General features: G+C 42.3%; 1 protein-coding gene across 1 annotated transcript; it reads left to right on the forward strand.

Annotated features, from left to right (window-relative positions):
- Positions 1-9,304: 9,304 nt before the first annotated feature.
- On the forward strand, positions 9,305-11,898 carry LOC134212848 (cleavage and polyadenylation specificity factor 73). Its single transcript, XM_062691078.1, has 4 exons — positions 9,305-9,570; positions 9,637-11,090; positions 11,157-11,605; positions 11,679-11,898. Exons 1-4 carry the CDS (start codon positions 9,500-9,502, stop codon positions 11,766-11,768), a joined length of 2,064 nt encoding a protein of 687 aa, XP_062547062.1. The 5' UTR covers positions 9,305-9,499; the 3' UTR covers positions 11,769-11,898.
- Positions 11,899-13,227: the final 1,329 nt, after the last annotated feature.

Genomic DNA, 13,227 nt, shown 5'->3' on the forward strand with positions numbered 1-13,227 from the left:
TCATTGTTTGGTTTTCTTATTTTACTTATGCTTTCTTCGAAACTCCTTAATTTTACCTGTAGGTTAATGTTGGTCCAACATGTTTGATCGTGTGCACGCCAAACAAACATCAAAATGCTTAGGCTGACAAAATACCTTTGTTTTCTTTTCCTGAAAGTTTTCGTTCTCTCCTCCCAACATTTTGTTTTCCGAGAAAAAATAATCAAGTGCTTTTTTCCATCGCCCAAATGGAAGTAAAACAACTAACGAATAATACCATTAATGCTACTGCTACAAATTAACAACGATGGAACGGTCCGTCATCAGGAACTGAGAATTTATATGGATTTTTTCCCCGTTTATGAAGCGGATTTTGTAAGAATTAATATTTTGTATTTCACAAACATATATTGCAACGTTTGAAACGTTCGATTGCAGCAATAAACATACTAATCATATTCTAAACAAAAAAGCATAACACTCGTTCAATTCCCACATATGCATGCAACTTCCAACATTTCCCGCTCTTCACGTGCTATTCTAAAAATAAGGCCTTAAAACAATCTGATGCATGGGGTCATTATCTTTGCTGACGAGATTTTCAGCCTTAAGACTGATTCATCTTGGTGGATTGAACATTCAACGATTTCTAAACGAACGGTGCTGCAAAAAGTGTAGCATGTTTTAAAACGTGTCAATAAAACAGCATTCCTACTGATGAGATCAATGAAGGATTGTGGGTTCATTTCTAATAAAAATATATAAAACATCAACCGTATTTTCCCATTTTTTTGCATACGGATATCACATCCCTCGGTTACGTTACGGTCAATATGGATTTTCTGCACAACACTTCAATTTTTTTATTGTGCCGATTTACAAAGTGATGCAAACTATAAAAACCCAGAATAATCCACCTAGCGATGATGGTGCCTTTCTCGTGTATTATAATCCAAGAAAACACATAAGAGTAACAAGAAAAGCACATAAGAAAGGTCAAAATTGAACATTAGGGAGATAGATTCAGTTATAAAAGGTGTGTCTCACATTTTTTGTACACATACACACAATGCTATAGCCTATACGTATACTTAGTATACGAGAAAGGCAAAAAGTAGATGTGGGTTTTTGTAAGTAGTTCTAAAGCTGCCAAATCATCGTGGAATTTTGATCTTAATGTTTTACGTGACCAACAAAGTTGGAACACCTTCTTGGGAGCGTCTCTTGAAGATGGCTAGAGATATTCGATCCGCCATTGGTAGCACCGCAACCGCTGCACTTGGCACGGTGCCCCCGGATCAGAGAAACGACTGGTATGACGGCGAATGTGAGCAGTTAGTGGAAGAGAAGAATGCAGTATGGGCGAGATTGCTGCAAGTTGCAGCAACACCGCACGAGGGCAAACGAGGCACAATATAAACGAGCGCGGAACAGACAAAACTCGATTTTCCGAAGGAAAAAGCGCCTGCAGGAAGATCGAGACCGTGAAGAGACGGAGCAACTGTATCGCGCTATTAACACACGAAAGTTTTATGAGAAGTTGAACCGTGAGGTGATCCAAAGGTGGTGGCAGCACTACGAAGAACACCTGAATGGCGATGTGGCAGATGAAGATGGCGGTATGGTGATGGACCTGGGAGAACGCGCGCAGGACATAATTTTACCGACTCCGGATCTCCAGGAAATCCAGGAGGAGATTGGCCGGCTGAAGAACCAGGAGAGCTATTTAAACACGGTGGTGAGGCACTGACTAGATCGCTGCACTGGGTCATTACCGAGATTTGGGAGGAGGAAGTTTTGCCGCAGGAGTGGATGGAAGGTGTCGTGTGTCCATCTACAAAAAGGACGATAAGCTGGATTGTAGCAACTACCACGCAATCACATTGCTGAACGCCGCCTACACTCTCCCAAATGTTATGCCGTCGACTAGCACCTATTGCAAGGGAGTTCGTGGGGCAGTACCAGGCAGGTTTTATGGGCGAACGCTCCATCACGGACTATAGGTGGGCAGCCCGCTCGTGAACGATTCAAAAGAACTAGTTCTTATACGCTGAAGAAATGGTTCCTGGTGAATGAATAAACTAATAGAAATACACAAAAAAAGAGAGTGGAGTGCGAGCGTGCAGCACGCTATGTTTAAAGGCAACTATTATGCAAAGTGAATGCACCTCGGATGTTAAGCCGTTAGATCATAGTTTTGGACCTCTAGTTTAAGGATCTGTGTTGATTAAAATATTTCATCGGTGAAAATTTGACTTTTTTACCATTTAAGGGCATATTTTTAACCTAAATATCTAATCTGATTTTTTTAAATTTTTTGAAGCAAGTTATATAAAATCCAGGCACCACAATTTTTTCCTGACACTTCAAGGAAAATTTTCATATAAAAACAATTTTCATATGATGAAAGTAGCATATTGAAAATACTGTTGACACCGAACATACGTTTCATTTTTCGATAGCAAATTCTTGTGTAACTGCATATCTCATACGTGTCTAATAAAAAACCAGCAACCCTGCACCGTCCACTTGTTACCATAGAAACAGAATTTAACACTGGACAGGTCAAGAAAGATGCTCGATTAGGTATATTTCAATTGTGTTCATAATCATCTTCTGGAAGGAGGAGACTATGACACAATTTTAGAGAAAACCCCTCCTCCAGCGCTATATTAGCTGGTGGGATTGGTCTACCAAATTTTCGGCCCTGTAGCAAAAAACCATCAAGGCAAATCTGAAGTCTGGATATCAGTGGTCAACGCAACCCATCACGCTCAACTTGGTTTCACTGGGCGCTACTGCCCAAGTCTTTTAATTAAACGGGGTGTTTTGAAAGGAAAATAATGCAATGGTTATTACAAGGTATTGGAGAGTCTACCACAGGTAGTTGATTGCTGTTCTAGTGTAACATTGTTGGACTTCTATTCAGACGCCATACGAGATTTTTGTAACAGTTTTGTGGATAGTTGGATAGCAGCTGGGCTACCAAACACCAAAAAATTTCTTATTTTTAAATTCCATGTTCTTGAATTGAGCGCATCACAGGGAGGCCTTATAAAGTATACGAAGCAAACAACGGAAGCCATCCACAGAAACTTCTATACTATCTAGCAAAACTACAAAATGCCAGATAACCACGAACAGTATGCAAGTAAACTGTTATCCACGGTGGTAGCATATAACAGTGGTCATATAATGCCTATAATGCAGACGTCCATTGAGGTTTAATCAAGTTTGAAATACAGAACATAAATACTACTTTGATCTAGTTCGTAGTTTTAATTTTTTGTTGATTTGAAATGTTAAAGAGTGATATTATGTTCTCAAATTTAATAATACTTCTTCTTATTGGCATTATATCAACCACTCTCAGATATGCCGCTTCGGAGCTTAGTGTTCATTTAGCACTTCCATAGTTATTAACTGCGAGGTTCCTAGTCCAAGTTACCATTTTCGCATTCGTATATTATTAGGCTACGATGATACTTTATGCCCAGGGAAGGAGAGAATATGCCCTAGATAAGACCGGGAATCGAACGCAGCCACTTTTAGCATGGTCTTGTAGTGTAGCAGTGCATCTTACCGCACGGCTAAGGAAGGCTCCAGATCTGTTCATAATAAACCTTAAGAACATTTAAAACTGGCAGTAATTTTAATATAACTTCTACTATTTTCATCATATGAAAAATGTTTTTATATGAAAATGTTTCATAAATCATCAGGAAAAAAAAGTTGTGGTTTAATTTTATATAACTTGTTTCAAAAAATTTAAAAAAATCAGAAAAGGTTTTTAGGTTAAAAATATTACCTTAAATAGTAAAAAAGTCAAAATTTCACCGGTGAAATATTTAAATCGACGCAGATCCTTAAACTAGAGGTCAAAAACTATGATCTAACGGCTTAACATCCGAGGTGCATTCACTTTGCATAATAGTTGCCTTTAAACATAGCGTGTGCAGTCGATCTGTTTCAGAATATCGGCGTGGCCCACGCCGCGTTGTGTGCTTAGCGGTAGCTTGAGCGTGATGCTTGCTCCTGTTTAGTATCGGCCGGCATGGGCGATGAATGATGATCGTTTTACAAACAGTTCGAGAGCGGTACGTTGGCCTACACATCATCTATTCATCGACTTCAAAGCCACATATGATACAATCGATCGGGACCAGCTATGGCAGCTAATCCACGAACACGGATTTCCGGATAAACTGATACGGTTGATCATGGATCGGGTGATGTGCGTAGTTCGAGTTTCAGGGGCGTTCTTGAGTCCCTTCGAAATGCGCAGAGGGTTACGGCAAGGTGATGGTCTTTCGTGCCTGCTATTCAACATCGCTTTGGAAGGGGTAATACGAAGAACAGAGATTAACACGAGTGGTACAATTTTCAATAAGTCCGTCCAGCTATTTGGCTTCGCCGACGACATAGATATTATGGCACGTAACTCTGAGAAGATAGAGGAAGCCTATATCAGACTGAAAAGGAAAGCTAAGCGGATCGGACTAGTCGTCAACACGTCGAAGACGAAGTACATGATAGGAAGAGGTTCAAGAGAAGACAATGTGAGCCACCCACCGCGAGTTTGCATCGGTGGTGACGAAATCAAAGTGGAAAAATCGAAGAATTTGTGTACTTGAGCTCACTGATGACTGCCGAAAATGATACCAGCAGATAAATTCGGAGACGCATAGTAGCTGAAAATCGTACGTACTTTGGACTCCGCAAGATGTTTCGATCGAATAGAGTTCGCCACCGTACCAAACTGACAATCTACAAAACGCTCATTAGACCGGTAGTCCTCTACGAACACGAGACCTGGACGATGCTCGTGGAGGACCAACGCGCACTTTGAGTTTTCGAAAGGTGAGGTGCAGATGGCGGACGGTACGTGGAGGAGGCGAATGAACCACGAGTTTCATGAGCTGTTGGGAGAACCATCCATCACAGACAAACAGACATAACACTTGTGAAATTCTTATCGTTCACTGGTTTACTGGTCAATTTAAATCATCATTAGTTGGCCAATCGATCACTCGTGGCGCACACATCAGATTTGCTCGAGTTTGACGTTTGCTCACTACCGCCATCTGGTTCGTGATTTGCCCAACTTAGTGAAAACAACAGATGTCGTTAGTGTGTGTACGACGATGAATTTGATGAGTGAATGTTCAAGGTGTTATGTCTGTTTGTCGGTGCATCCATCGTTCACACCATGGCTGACAATAGTCATTCTCGTCGTCTGAAGAAAGCGAAAAAAATAGTCTTCGTCATAACATTGCACGACGCAACACCTATTCGTTTTCTTCGCGCCGCATGCGTACCACGACGATAGTCGCGCAGCCAGAAGTTATGACGATTTTCGTCGTCACCTCTTCACACAATTGATTGCACGTCATTATAGACGGACTGGTAAAAAACATAATTAGGTCTCAAATAAACAAATAGTAGGAACTTTGGTAACATAAATGTATCGATAACATACACAACGCTTCGATATGTTCATTATTACAAATGATTAGTAAAAATCTTCGCATGGCAGCTGCCGCTTGAAGAATAACGGTATGAAGTCTTCCTTCTTCGATATCGTCATGACGATTTGGTTACACGACGAAAGCTCACGTCGTGCGCGTCATTGGCGATGTGTAGAGTAAATAGCAATGGAGACACTAGTGCTGTCCAATGAGCTGCTCGAAGTAGCTCGAAGTTGTTCCCGTCCTACTCGTTCTTTTTTGTCAACAAATGGGCATGAGCAGAACAGGAAGAAACTTCGAGCTACTTCAAGCTCTCATTGGACAGCACTACTGCAACTCGTCGCTACTGTGGCATTTCTTGCTATGACGATGACTATTGTCAGCCCTGGTTCCACCGCGAAAATCGGACGACTGCGGTGGGCCGGGCACGTAGCCAGAATGTCGGACAGTAACCCGGTTAAAATGGTTTTCGACAACGATCCGACGGATACAAGAAGCCGAGGTGCGTAGCGGGCAAGGTGGATCGATCAGGTGGTAAACGACTTGCGGACCCTCCGTAGACTGCGTGGTTGGCGACGTGTAGCCATGGACTGAGCCGAATGGAGAACACTCTTATATACCGCAACGGCCACTTCGGCCTTATTCTGAATAAATAATAAATAATAATAACACCTTCTTGGGATCAAATTGCATGTTATATACAATTTACAGTGTTCCCAGAATTATGTTGCTGTGTACCGTACTCAAAGTTCTATGCAAAGTTATCCTAGCCCGGATTCAGGAGGAGATCGATGCGACTCTCCTGCGTCAGCAGGCCGGATTTCGTGCTGGAAGATCCTGTGTGGACCGTATTGTCACGCTCTGTAGTACTCTGGGGCAGGTCAACGAATTTCAAGAGTTCCTTCTGTTCAAGCCGTCCCTGCCGAATGAAATGAAGAATCGTAAAGTGCAAAGTTGAAAGTGGATTCCGAAAAAGTCGGAAAATTCAAACAGTGATGGTGCACCATGTGCACATGTGAGCAAAATGGCCGCTGTTCCTTCGGATAATCAGTGAAATTAGCACTAATGGACTGTATTTTATCAAGTTTATTTAGCCATAAGGAAAGCGCCTTGATCACAATGCTGTACGTAAGATAACTAAAAAAATCCAAGCGCTGAGCCCTCTCATTCTCAAGACTCATACGTTCAAAGGTGTATGGCATACACGGAAAGAAATTCAACTTATTTATCTCGAAACAGACGCCATCGAAGTGATTGTGCTACGCCGCCATTTTATGAAGAAAAGCTAGTATTCTGGTTTGGCCACCTGGATTAGCAAGTGACCGGTTGCGTATGAGCATAGACTTGACTGTGTTTCCAACCACCGCACAGTGGGACGGATTGAAAAAAAGACGGTCAAAAGTACAAATATGGCCTAAAATGAGAACAAATGGGTTTATTATACTAACTGTGATGAAATTTTATCATTTTCAACAACATTCATAACGAATGTTGTGATTGTAGCATTCAGTACATATACATACATTTTCATGTATTTTACGTCATTTTGAAATGCCTCGGAAAAAACCTGCGGGCCCTGGCGGGTCCAAAATTTCGTTTAGTTTGAAAATATATAATGTAAAGTAGTAGCCATGCGATTTTCAGCGCTGGGTAATGATGGGTAAATTGTTTTCTGACCACATGAAAACACCACGAAATGAGTAAATTTCGAAATAAGCCCACATTCAACTCCATAAGCCAAGGGTTAATATTTCATGAATTTGTGATACAATGTATGCAATTGATAGTTGATTATGTTATCTTTGAAGATGTATTGAGTTTGAAATGATTGAATAACAAATTTGAAAAATATTGCAAAGATATCATACTTCATATTTATATAGTATCAATGGTGTTAAAAACAGTTTTCATGCCAACTTCAAAGGTACCCCAATGAGCACAATATCGTCAAATTGACTCAACCAAAGTTTTTTACAATGTTTTATAACCTGTATAATGCGAGAAAAATATTTGAAAAATAGAATACATCGTTTTGGAAAATGACCTTTTGACCCTCTTTCTAAGGATTCGTCCCTCTGTGCACCGTCGAGCATAAGGCTTGGAGTGATGTAGTGTCTACAGTGGCATGGCATCCCGGAAGAAAGGGTTTTGAAGCAGCAAAAAATTGAAGATTCTGGAGCTAGTTCTGCACTTAGGCAGTCTACTCTAGATTCCTCTACTCCGTTAAGAAAGAAGCAGAAGAGAAAACTGGCGGAAAAGTTAACTGCCATGGAGAACATCCAACGACTCGTCCGCCGTCATGGCGCAGCAAAAGGTAAGGTGTCTCGCATCCTCAATACTATCCGCCCAAATGGAGATGAAGTGGCTCAGCCGACGGAAGCTGAGGTAAAGGACTACAACGTTGCCCACGACCAAATCATGGATGTCGTTCTGACCGATGACTGCGAACAACATGAGCAACAGTATGAGGAGTTTGACATCATTCACGATACTGTTTCCATTTTTTTTGGAGAAACAGCTCACTAAGCTCGATGCTGACAAGATGGCCGCAAACGTCGTCGCAAGGATAGGTAACCAAAACCAACAAGCACCGTTTGTAATCAATCAACCGCTTCGCATGGCGGTGCCCACAATCGATGGCCTGTTTGAAAGTCGGCCGAAGTTCAAGATCACGTTCAAGAATCTCGTGGATAAGGATCCAGATCTGCCACCAGTGGAGCTATACCATCTGGATAAAGCCTTGGTCGAAAGTGCAGCTGGTCTAATTGATGCCAAGACCATTAACGAGGGCAACTACTTCCACGCGTGGCAAATCTTGGAAGAGAGGTTTGTGAATAAGAGCCATGCTATCGACTCTCATGTGAACGGTCTGCTGAATCTGAAACGTATGGTGAAGAAGAGTTTCGAGCTACGGGCTCTAGTGGACGAGTGTAGCAAACATGTTGAAGATCTTAAGTTCCTGGAGCGAGAGTTCAAAGGAGTAGGAGAGGATTTAGTCCTACTGGCAGCTGCGATACACAACGTTGTGCGCCATCTTTGGGAGTCAACCGTTAAGCATGGAGAGCTACCCGACTACGAAGACATGCTGGTGTTCCTGAAGAAACATACCTTCATCCTGAAAAGAGTCTTGGCTAGCAGTCAGAAGTCATATTCGGCTCCCGTTAAGGCTGAAATCTCATGCAGTCGTGTCTTCCAGCGAGACAGAAACGAAATATGAATTTTGCGGAAAGTCACATTCTAATCATTGCTGAGCCGACTTTAAATCCCTCGCTGCCCCGCAAAGATTGGTCAAGGTAAGAGAACGAAATGTTTGTTTAATTGTCTGCCCAGAGGTCATCGGAGTATCGATTGTTCGTCGGACAAATCTCGCTTAACTTTTCAAAAGGACCTAAGTAACATTTTTTTCATGAATTAATTTGAATAGCGCAATCAACATGCAGAACAACATGAAAGATTTTGATTGCAGTACTCAAATTAAATCATGAAAAAAATGTTACTTAGGTCCTTTTGAAAAGTTAAGCGAGAAATCGTGCCAAAGATGCACAGGCACCATACTCTCCTTCATGCTGAGGAAAAACCCAAGCAAGTTTTGGAATCTTCAATTAAGCCGACTCCGAAGCTAGGAACAGGTCAAGAGGAGGGGCAAGCCCAGGGGTGCTCAGGATACATGAGTGAGTGAGTGAGCACTTATACATTTTAATTTAAAAAAATAGTAATTTTGACTCGCTTTTGATTAGATTAAATTAGACGTGTTTTATGACCGTCACATGGTGAATCAATCGCTAAACGCACCTTTATTTTGACATGCATGACGTTCAGTACATTTTCGTGATCGACAGTTTTGTTTATTTTTTTCATGCGACCGGCATCTGTCAATCAGCATAAAAAAATATTGCCCTCCATCGTGTGGTCTTCGAAAGTTTGCTAAAATTACCAGATATTTCGATAGAAAACAAGTGAAAATTGTTCATTACATCAAACTCTGACTGCGTTCCTTCGAGCAATAGTTAATGTTGCAGTAGTTACCGGTAAAAGCACTTTTCCTCATAACGATGGCCCATAAACGGAAAGCTGACGGGCAGGTTCCGGCCGAGGAGAACGACTTGCTGCTGATACGACCTCTGTGAGTTATTTCCTTTTTGCTTTTTCCGATAAAGCCGATGAATGTTCGATTCCAATTTCCTTCCAGGGGTGCCGGTCAGGAGGTAGGCCGTTCCTGCATCATGCTCGAGTTCAAGGGCAAAAAAATTATGCTGGATTGCGGCATCCATCCAGGGCTGTCCGGGATGGACGCGTTGCCGTTCGTAGATCTGATCGAAGCCGACGAGGTGGATTTGTTGTTCATTTCCCATTTCCATTTGGACCACTGTGGAGCGCTGCCGTGGTTCTTACAGAAAACTAGCTTCAAGGGAAGATGTTTTATGACACACGCAACGAAGGCCATCTACCGGTGGATGTTGTCCGATTACATCAAGGTGAGCAACATAAGCACGGATCAGATGTTGTACACGGAGGCGGATCTAGAGGCCAGTATGGAGAAAATAGAGACGATAAACTTCCACGAGGAGCGGGATGTAATGGGGGTGCGATTCTGGGCGTATAATGCTGGACACGTTCTTGGTGCGGCGATGTTCATGATCGAGATTGCTGGGGTGAAGATTTTGTATACCGGAGATTTTTCACGTCAGGAAGATCGGCATTTGATGGCGGCTGAAATTCCGGCGATGAAGCCGGATGTGTTGATCACGGAATCCACTTATGGTACGCACATTCATGAGAAGCGAGAGGATCGAGAGAGTCGTTTCACCAGCTTGGTTCAGAAGATCGTTCAGCAGGGTGGCCGATGTTTGATTCCAGTGTTTGCGCTGGGCAGAGCTCAAGAATTGTTGCTGATTTTGGACGAATATTGGAGTCAAAATCCTGAACTGCAAGAATTTCCCATTTACTATGCCTCGTCGCTGGCCAAGAAGTGCATGGCAGTTTATCAAACGTATATCAACGCGATGAATGATAAAATCCGGAGACAGATTGCCGTTAATAATCCTTTTGTATTTCGTCACATTTCTAACTTGAAAGGAATTGATCACTTCGAGGACATTGGTCCATGTGTTGTGATGGCATCGCCCGGTATGATGCAAAGCGGTCTCTCTCGGGAGTTGTTCGAGACGTGGTGCACTGATCCAAAGAATGGTGTCATCATTGCCGGGTACTGTGTGGAAGGTACCCTTGCGAAGACTATCCTCTCCGAACCGGAGGAGATTACCAGCATGTCCGGCCAAAAGCTCCCGTTAAACATGTCCGTTGATTACATCTCGTTTTCGGCTCATACAGACTACCAACAGACAAGCGAATTCATTCGGATATTGAAACCCGCACACGTCATTTTAGTGCATGGGGAACAGAATGAAATGAATCGTTTGAAATCGGCTCTCCAACGGGAGTATGAAAGCGACCCCAACGCCAACATTTCGTTGTACAACCCAAAGAATACGCACGCGGTGGAGTTGTATTTCCGAGGTGAGAAAACCGCCAAAGTAATGGGAAATCTAGCTGTTAAAAATCCCGAAGAAGGTCAGAAGCTGTCCGGAGTTCTGGTGAAACGGGATTTTAAGTATCATCTGTTAGCTGCGTCAGATCTGTCGAGTAAGTATCTTTTCATGTTCAAATTTAATTACAGGTGTAGTAAATTTTTTTCAATAATGTTCACAGAATACACTGACATGAGTATGTCGGTGGTGACCCAGCGGCAGAGCATCCACTGGAAGGGTTCCATTGCCACGTTGAGACTGCTGCTGGAGCGCATCGGCGGACCGGGAACCGTGTCGTCAGAAACGACGGAAAATGACAAGAAGATCAAAATATTTGACTGCATCGACCTGTCGTTCGACGGAAAGATCGTCGTCATGGAATGGCAGGCGACCCCTGTGAACGATATGTACGCCGACACGGTACTGGCCACCCTGCTCCAGTCGGAACTGAGTGGCAGTATGGTGAAGGGAGCATCGGCTACAAAGCCGGACAAGATGCACTTCAAGGAGTGCTTGATCGAGACGCTGCAGGAAATGTTCGGAGCGAGCTCCGTGCCGAAGCTGTTTAAGGGAGATAGCTTGAGCGTGACCGTTCACGGCAAACAGGTGGACATCAATCTGAATACTTTGGTAGGGATTTTAATTTCTGATAGTGCATGTGAAGTAAATCTGATTTTATAATTTGAATTATCTATCCTAACAGGAAGTGTCATGTGAGCAGGATGAGGTCCTGTATCAAACGGTGAAGACGACCGTCAACAAGTTGCACCAAAATCTTGTACAAGTATCGTAAGTATTTTATAATGGCTTCTTTAGGCGAGCTACACTCTGATAGGCACGTATAGAATCGTTTATCATATACATTTATCCATTTTTCTCATTATACAAACAAAAAATTGTATTACATCTTTTAAAAATTAGAAGCTTGGCTTTATATCGTCCTGAAACAGCCGAAATCAATCCGTTTTGAAAACCGTGAAAATCTCCTACAGCCAAAACATTCCGCTCACATCGGAACAGTCCTATTTATATACCCTAGCTGCTCCGGCATTTTAAGCTTTTCTACGGTGATTGTTTCTCGAAGAGAGAGAGAGACTACCAAGAAAGTGTTAGAGCAGAAGCGAATGATTGGAGCGACGTTGGTTACATTAGTGTTAAATCCTAAAAGCAGGTCAGTCCAACGTACGGCCCTTGACTCATTGTTTTGTGCCTCGCAGCGTGTAAGAAGAAATGCTTCCTAACCGGCCCGATAGCTTTTTATCTGGCTCAAAAAGTACCTACTGAAGCTTATTACTAATAAAAAATTAAATCTGGGCAAGCACGGGGTCGAATGATGCAGTCTGAAAATATGTCTCATATTCGTATTTCACAGATATCTCTGAAACCGAATTTCCGATTGCAGAAAAAAATTAATGGGTTCAATGACAAAAACATAGCTTTCGTTTAAAGATAAAATCGCACAAATCGGTCCAAGGACGACTGAGATCTTAATGGGACATATTTTACCAATGTGTGAAGTTGATACGTCTAATGCTTTATGTTCGTATTTCAGAGATATCTCCGGAACCCAATGTCTAATTGCAAAAACAAAATACAATGAGTTTAATGGCAAAGTCATAGCTTTCGTTTAAAGATAAAATCATGCAAATTGGTTTACAGACGGCTGAGATATTTATGTAACATTATTTTGTTAGTTTTCTGAAAATACACTTCATGTTCGTATTTCTCACATATCTCTGAAACCAAATGTCCGATTGCAAAAAAAAAAAATTGAACTTGTACAATGACAAAGTCATAGCTTAAAATCGTGCAAATCGGTCCACGGACGGCTGAGATCTTGATGTGAGATTTTTGTAACGCACACACATACGCACACACGCACACACACACACACACACATACATACATGTGCTCAGTTCGTCGAGCTGAGTTGATTGGTATATACGACTTGGGTCTCCGTGCCTCGGATAAAAAGTCGGTTTTTCAAGCGATCTTTATACCCTTCTTAGGGTGTAAGAAGGGTAAAAAGCTGGATAAGATTCCCAGTTCGGTGCAGGAAAGGATGCTCCGAAACACACAGTAGATTATTTGGAGAAAACAAAATCTTTCAGTTTGATGTGTCGCAAGCTGTTTTTCAGAACCAATTAAAAAAGGCCACTTCCCTGGGGGCATAAGGTTCCCAGGGAACCCCAGGAAGTGGCCGATGTGCCCAGATGTGTGCAAATGCCTTCTATTGTATTTGTGTTGCAAAA

The sequence above is a fragment of the Armigeres subalbatus genome, chromosome 1 (genome assembly GCF_024139115.2).
Source record: "Armigeres subalbatus isolate Guangzhou_Male chromosome 1, GZ_Asu_2, whole genome shotgun sequence".
In the NCBI taxonomy this organism is placed as follows: domain Eukaryota; kingdom Metazoa; phylum Arthropoda; class Insecta; order Diptera; family Culicidae; genus Armigeres; species Armigeres subalbatus.

Coding starts and splice junctions, on each gene's coding strand:
- LOC134212848 (XM_062691078.1), top strand. CDS start 9,500: ATGGCCCATAAACGGAAAGCTGACGGGCAGGTTCCGGCCGAGGAGAAC. Junction 9,571..9,636: donor TTGCTGCTGATACGACCTCT/GTGAGTTATTTC, acceptor ATTTCCTTCCAG/GGGTGCCGGTCAGGAGGTAG. Junction 11,606..11,678: donor ACATCAATCTGAATACTTTG/GTAGGGATTTTA, acceptor CTATCCTAACAG/GAAGTGTCATGTGAGCAGGA.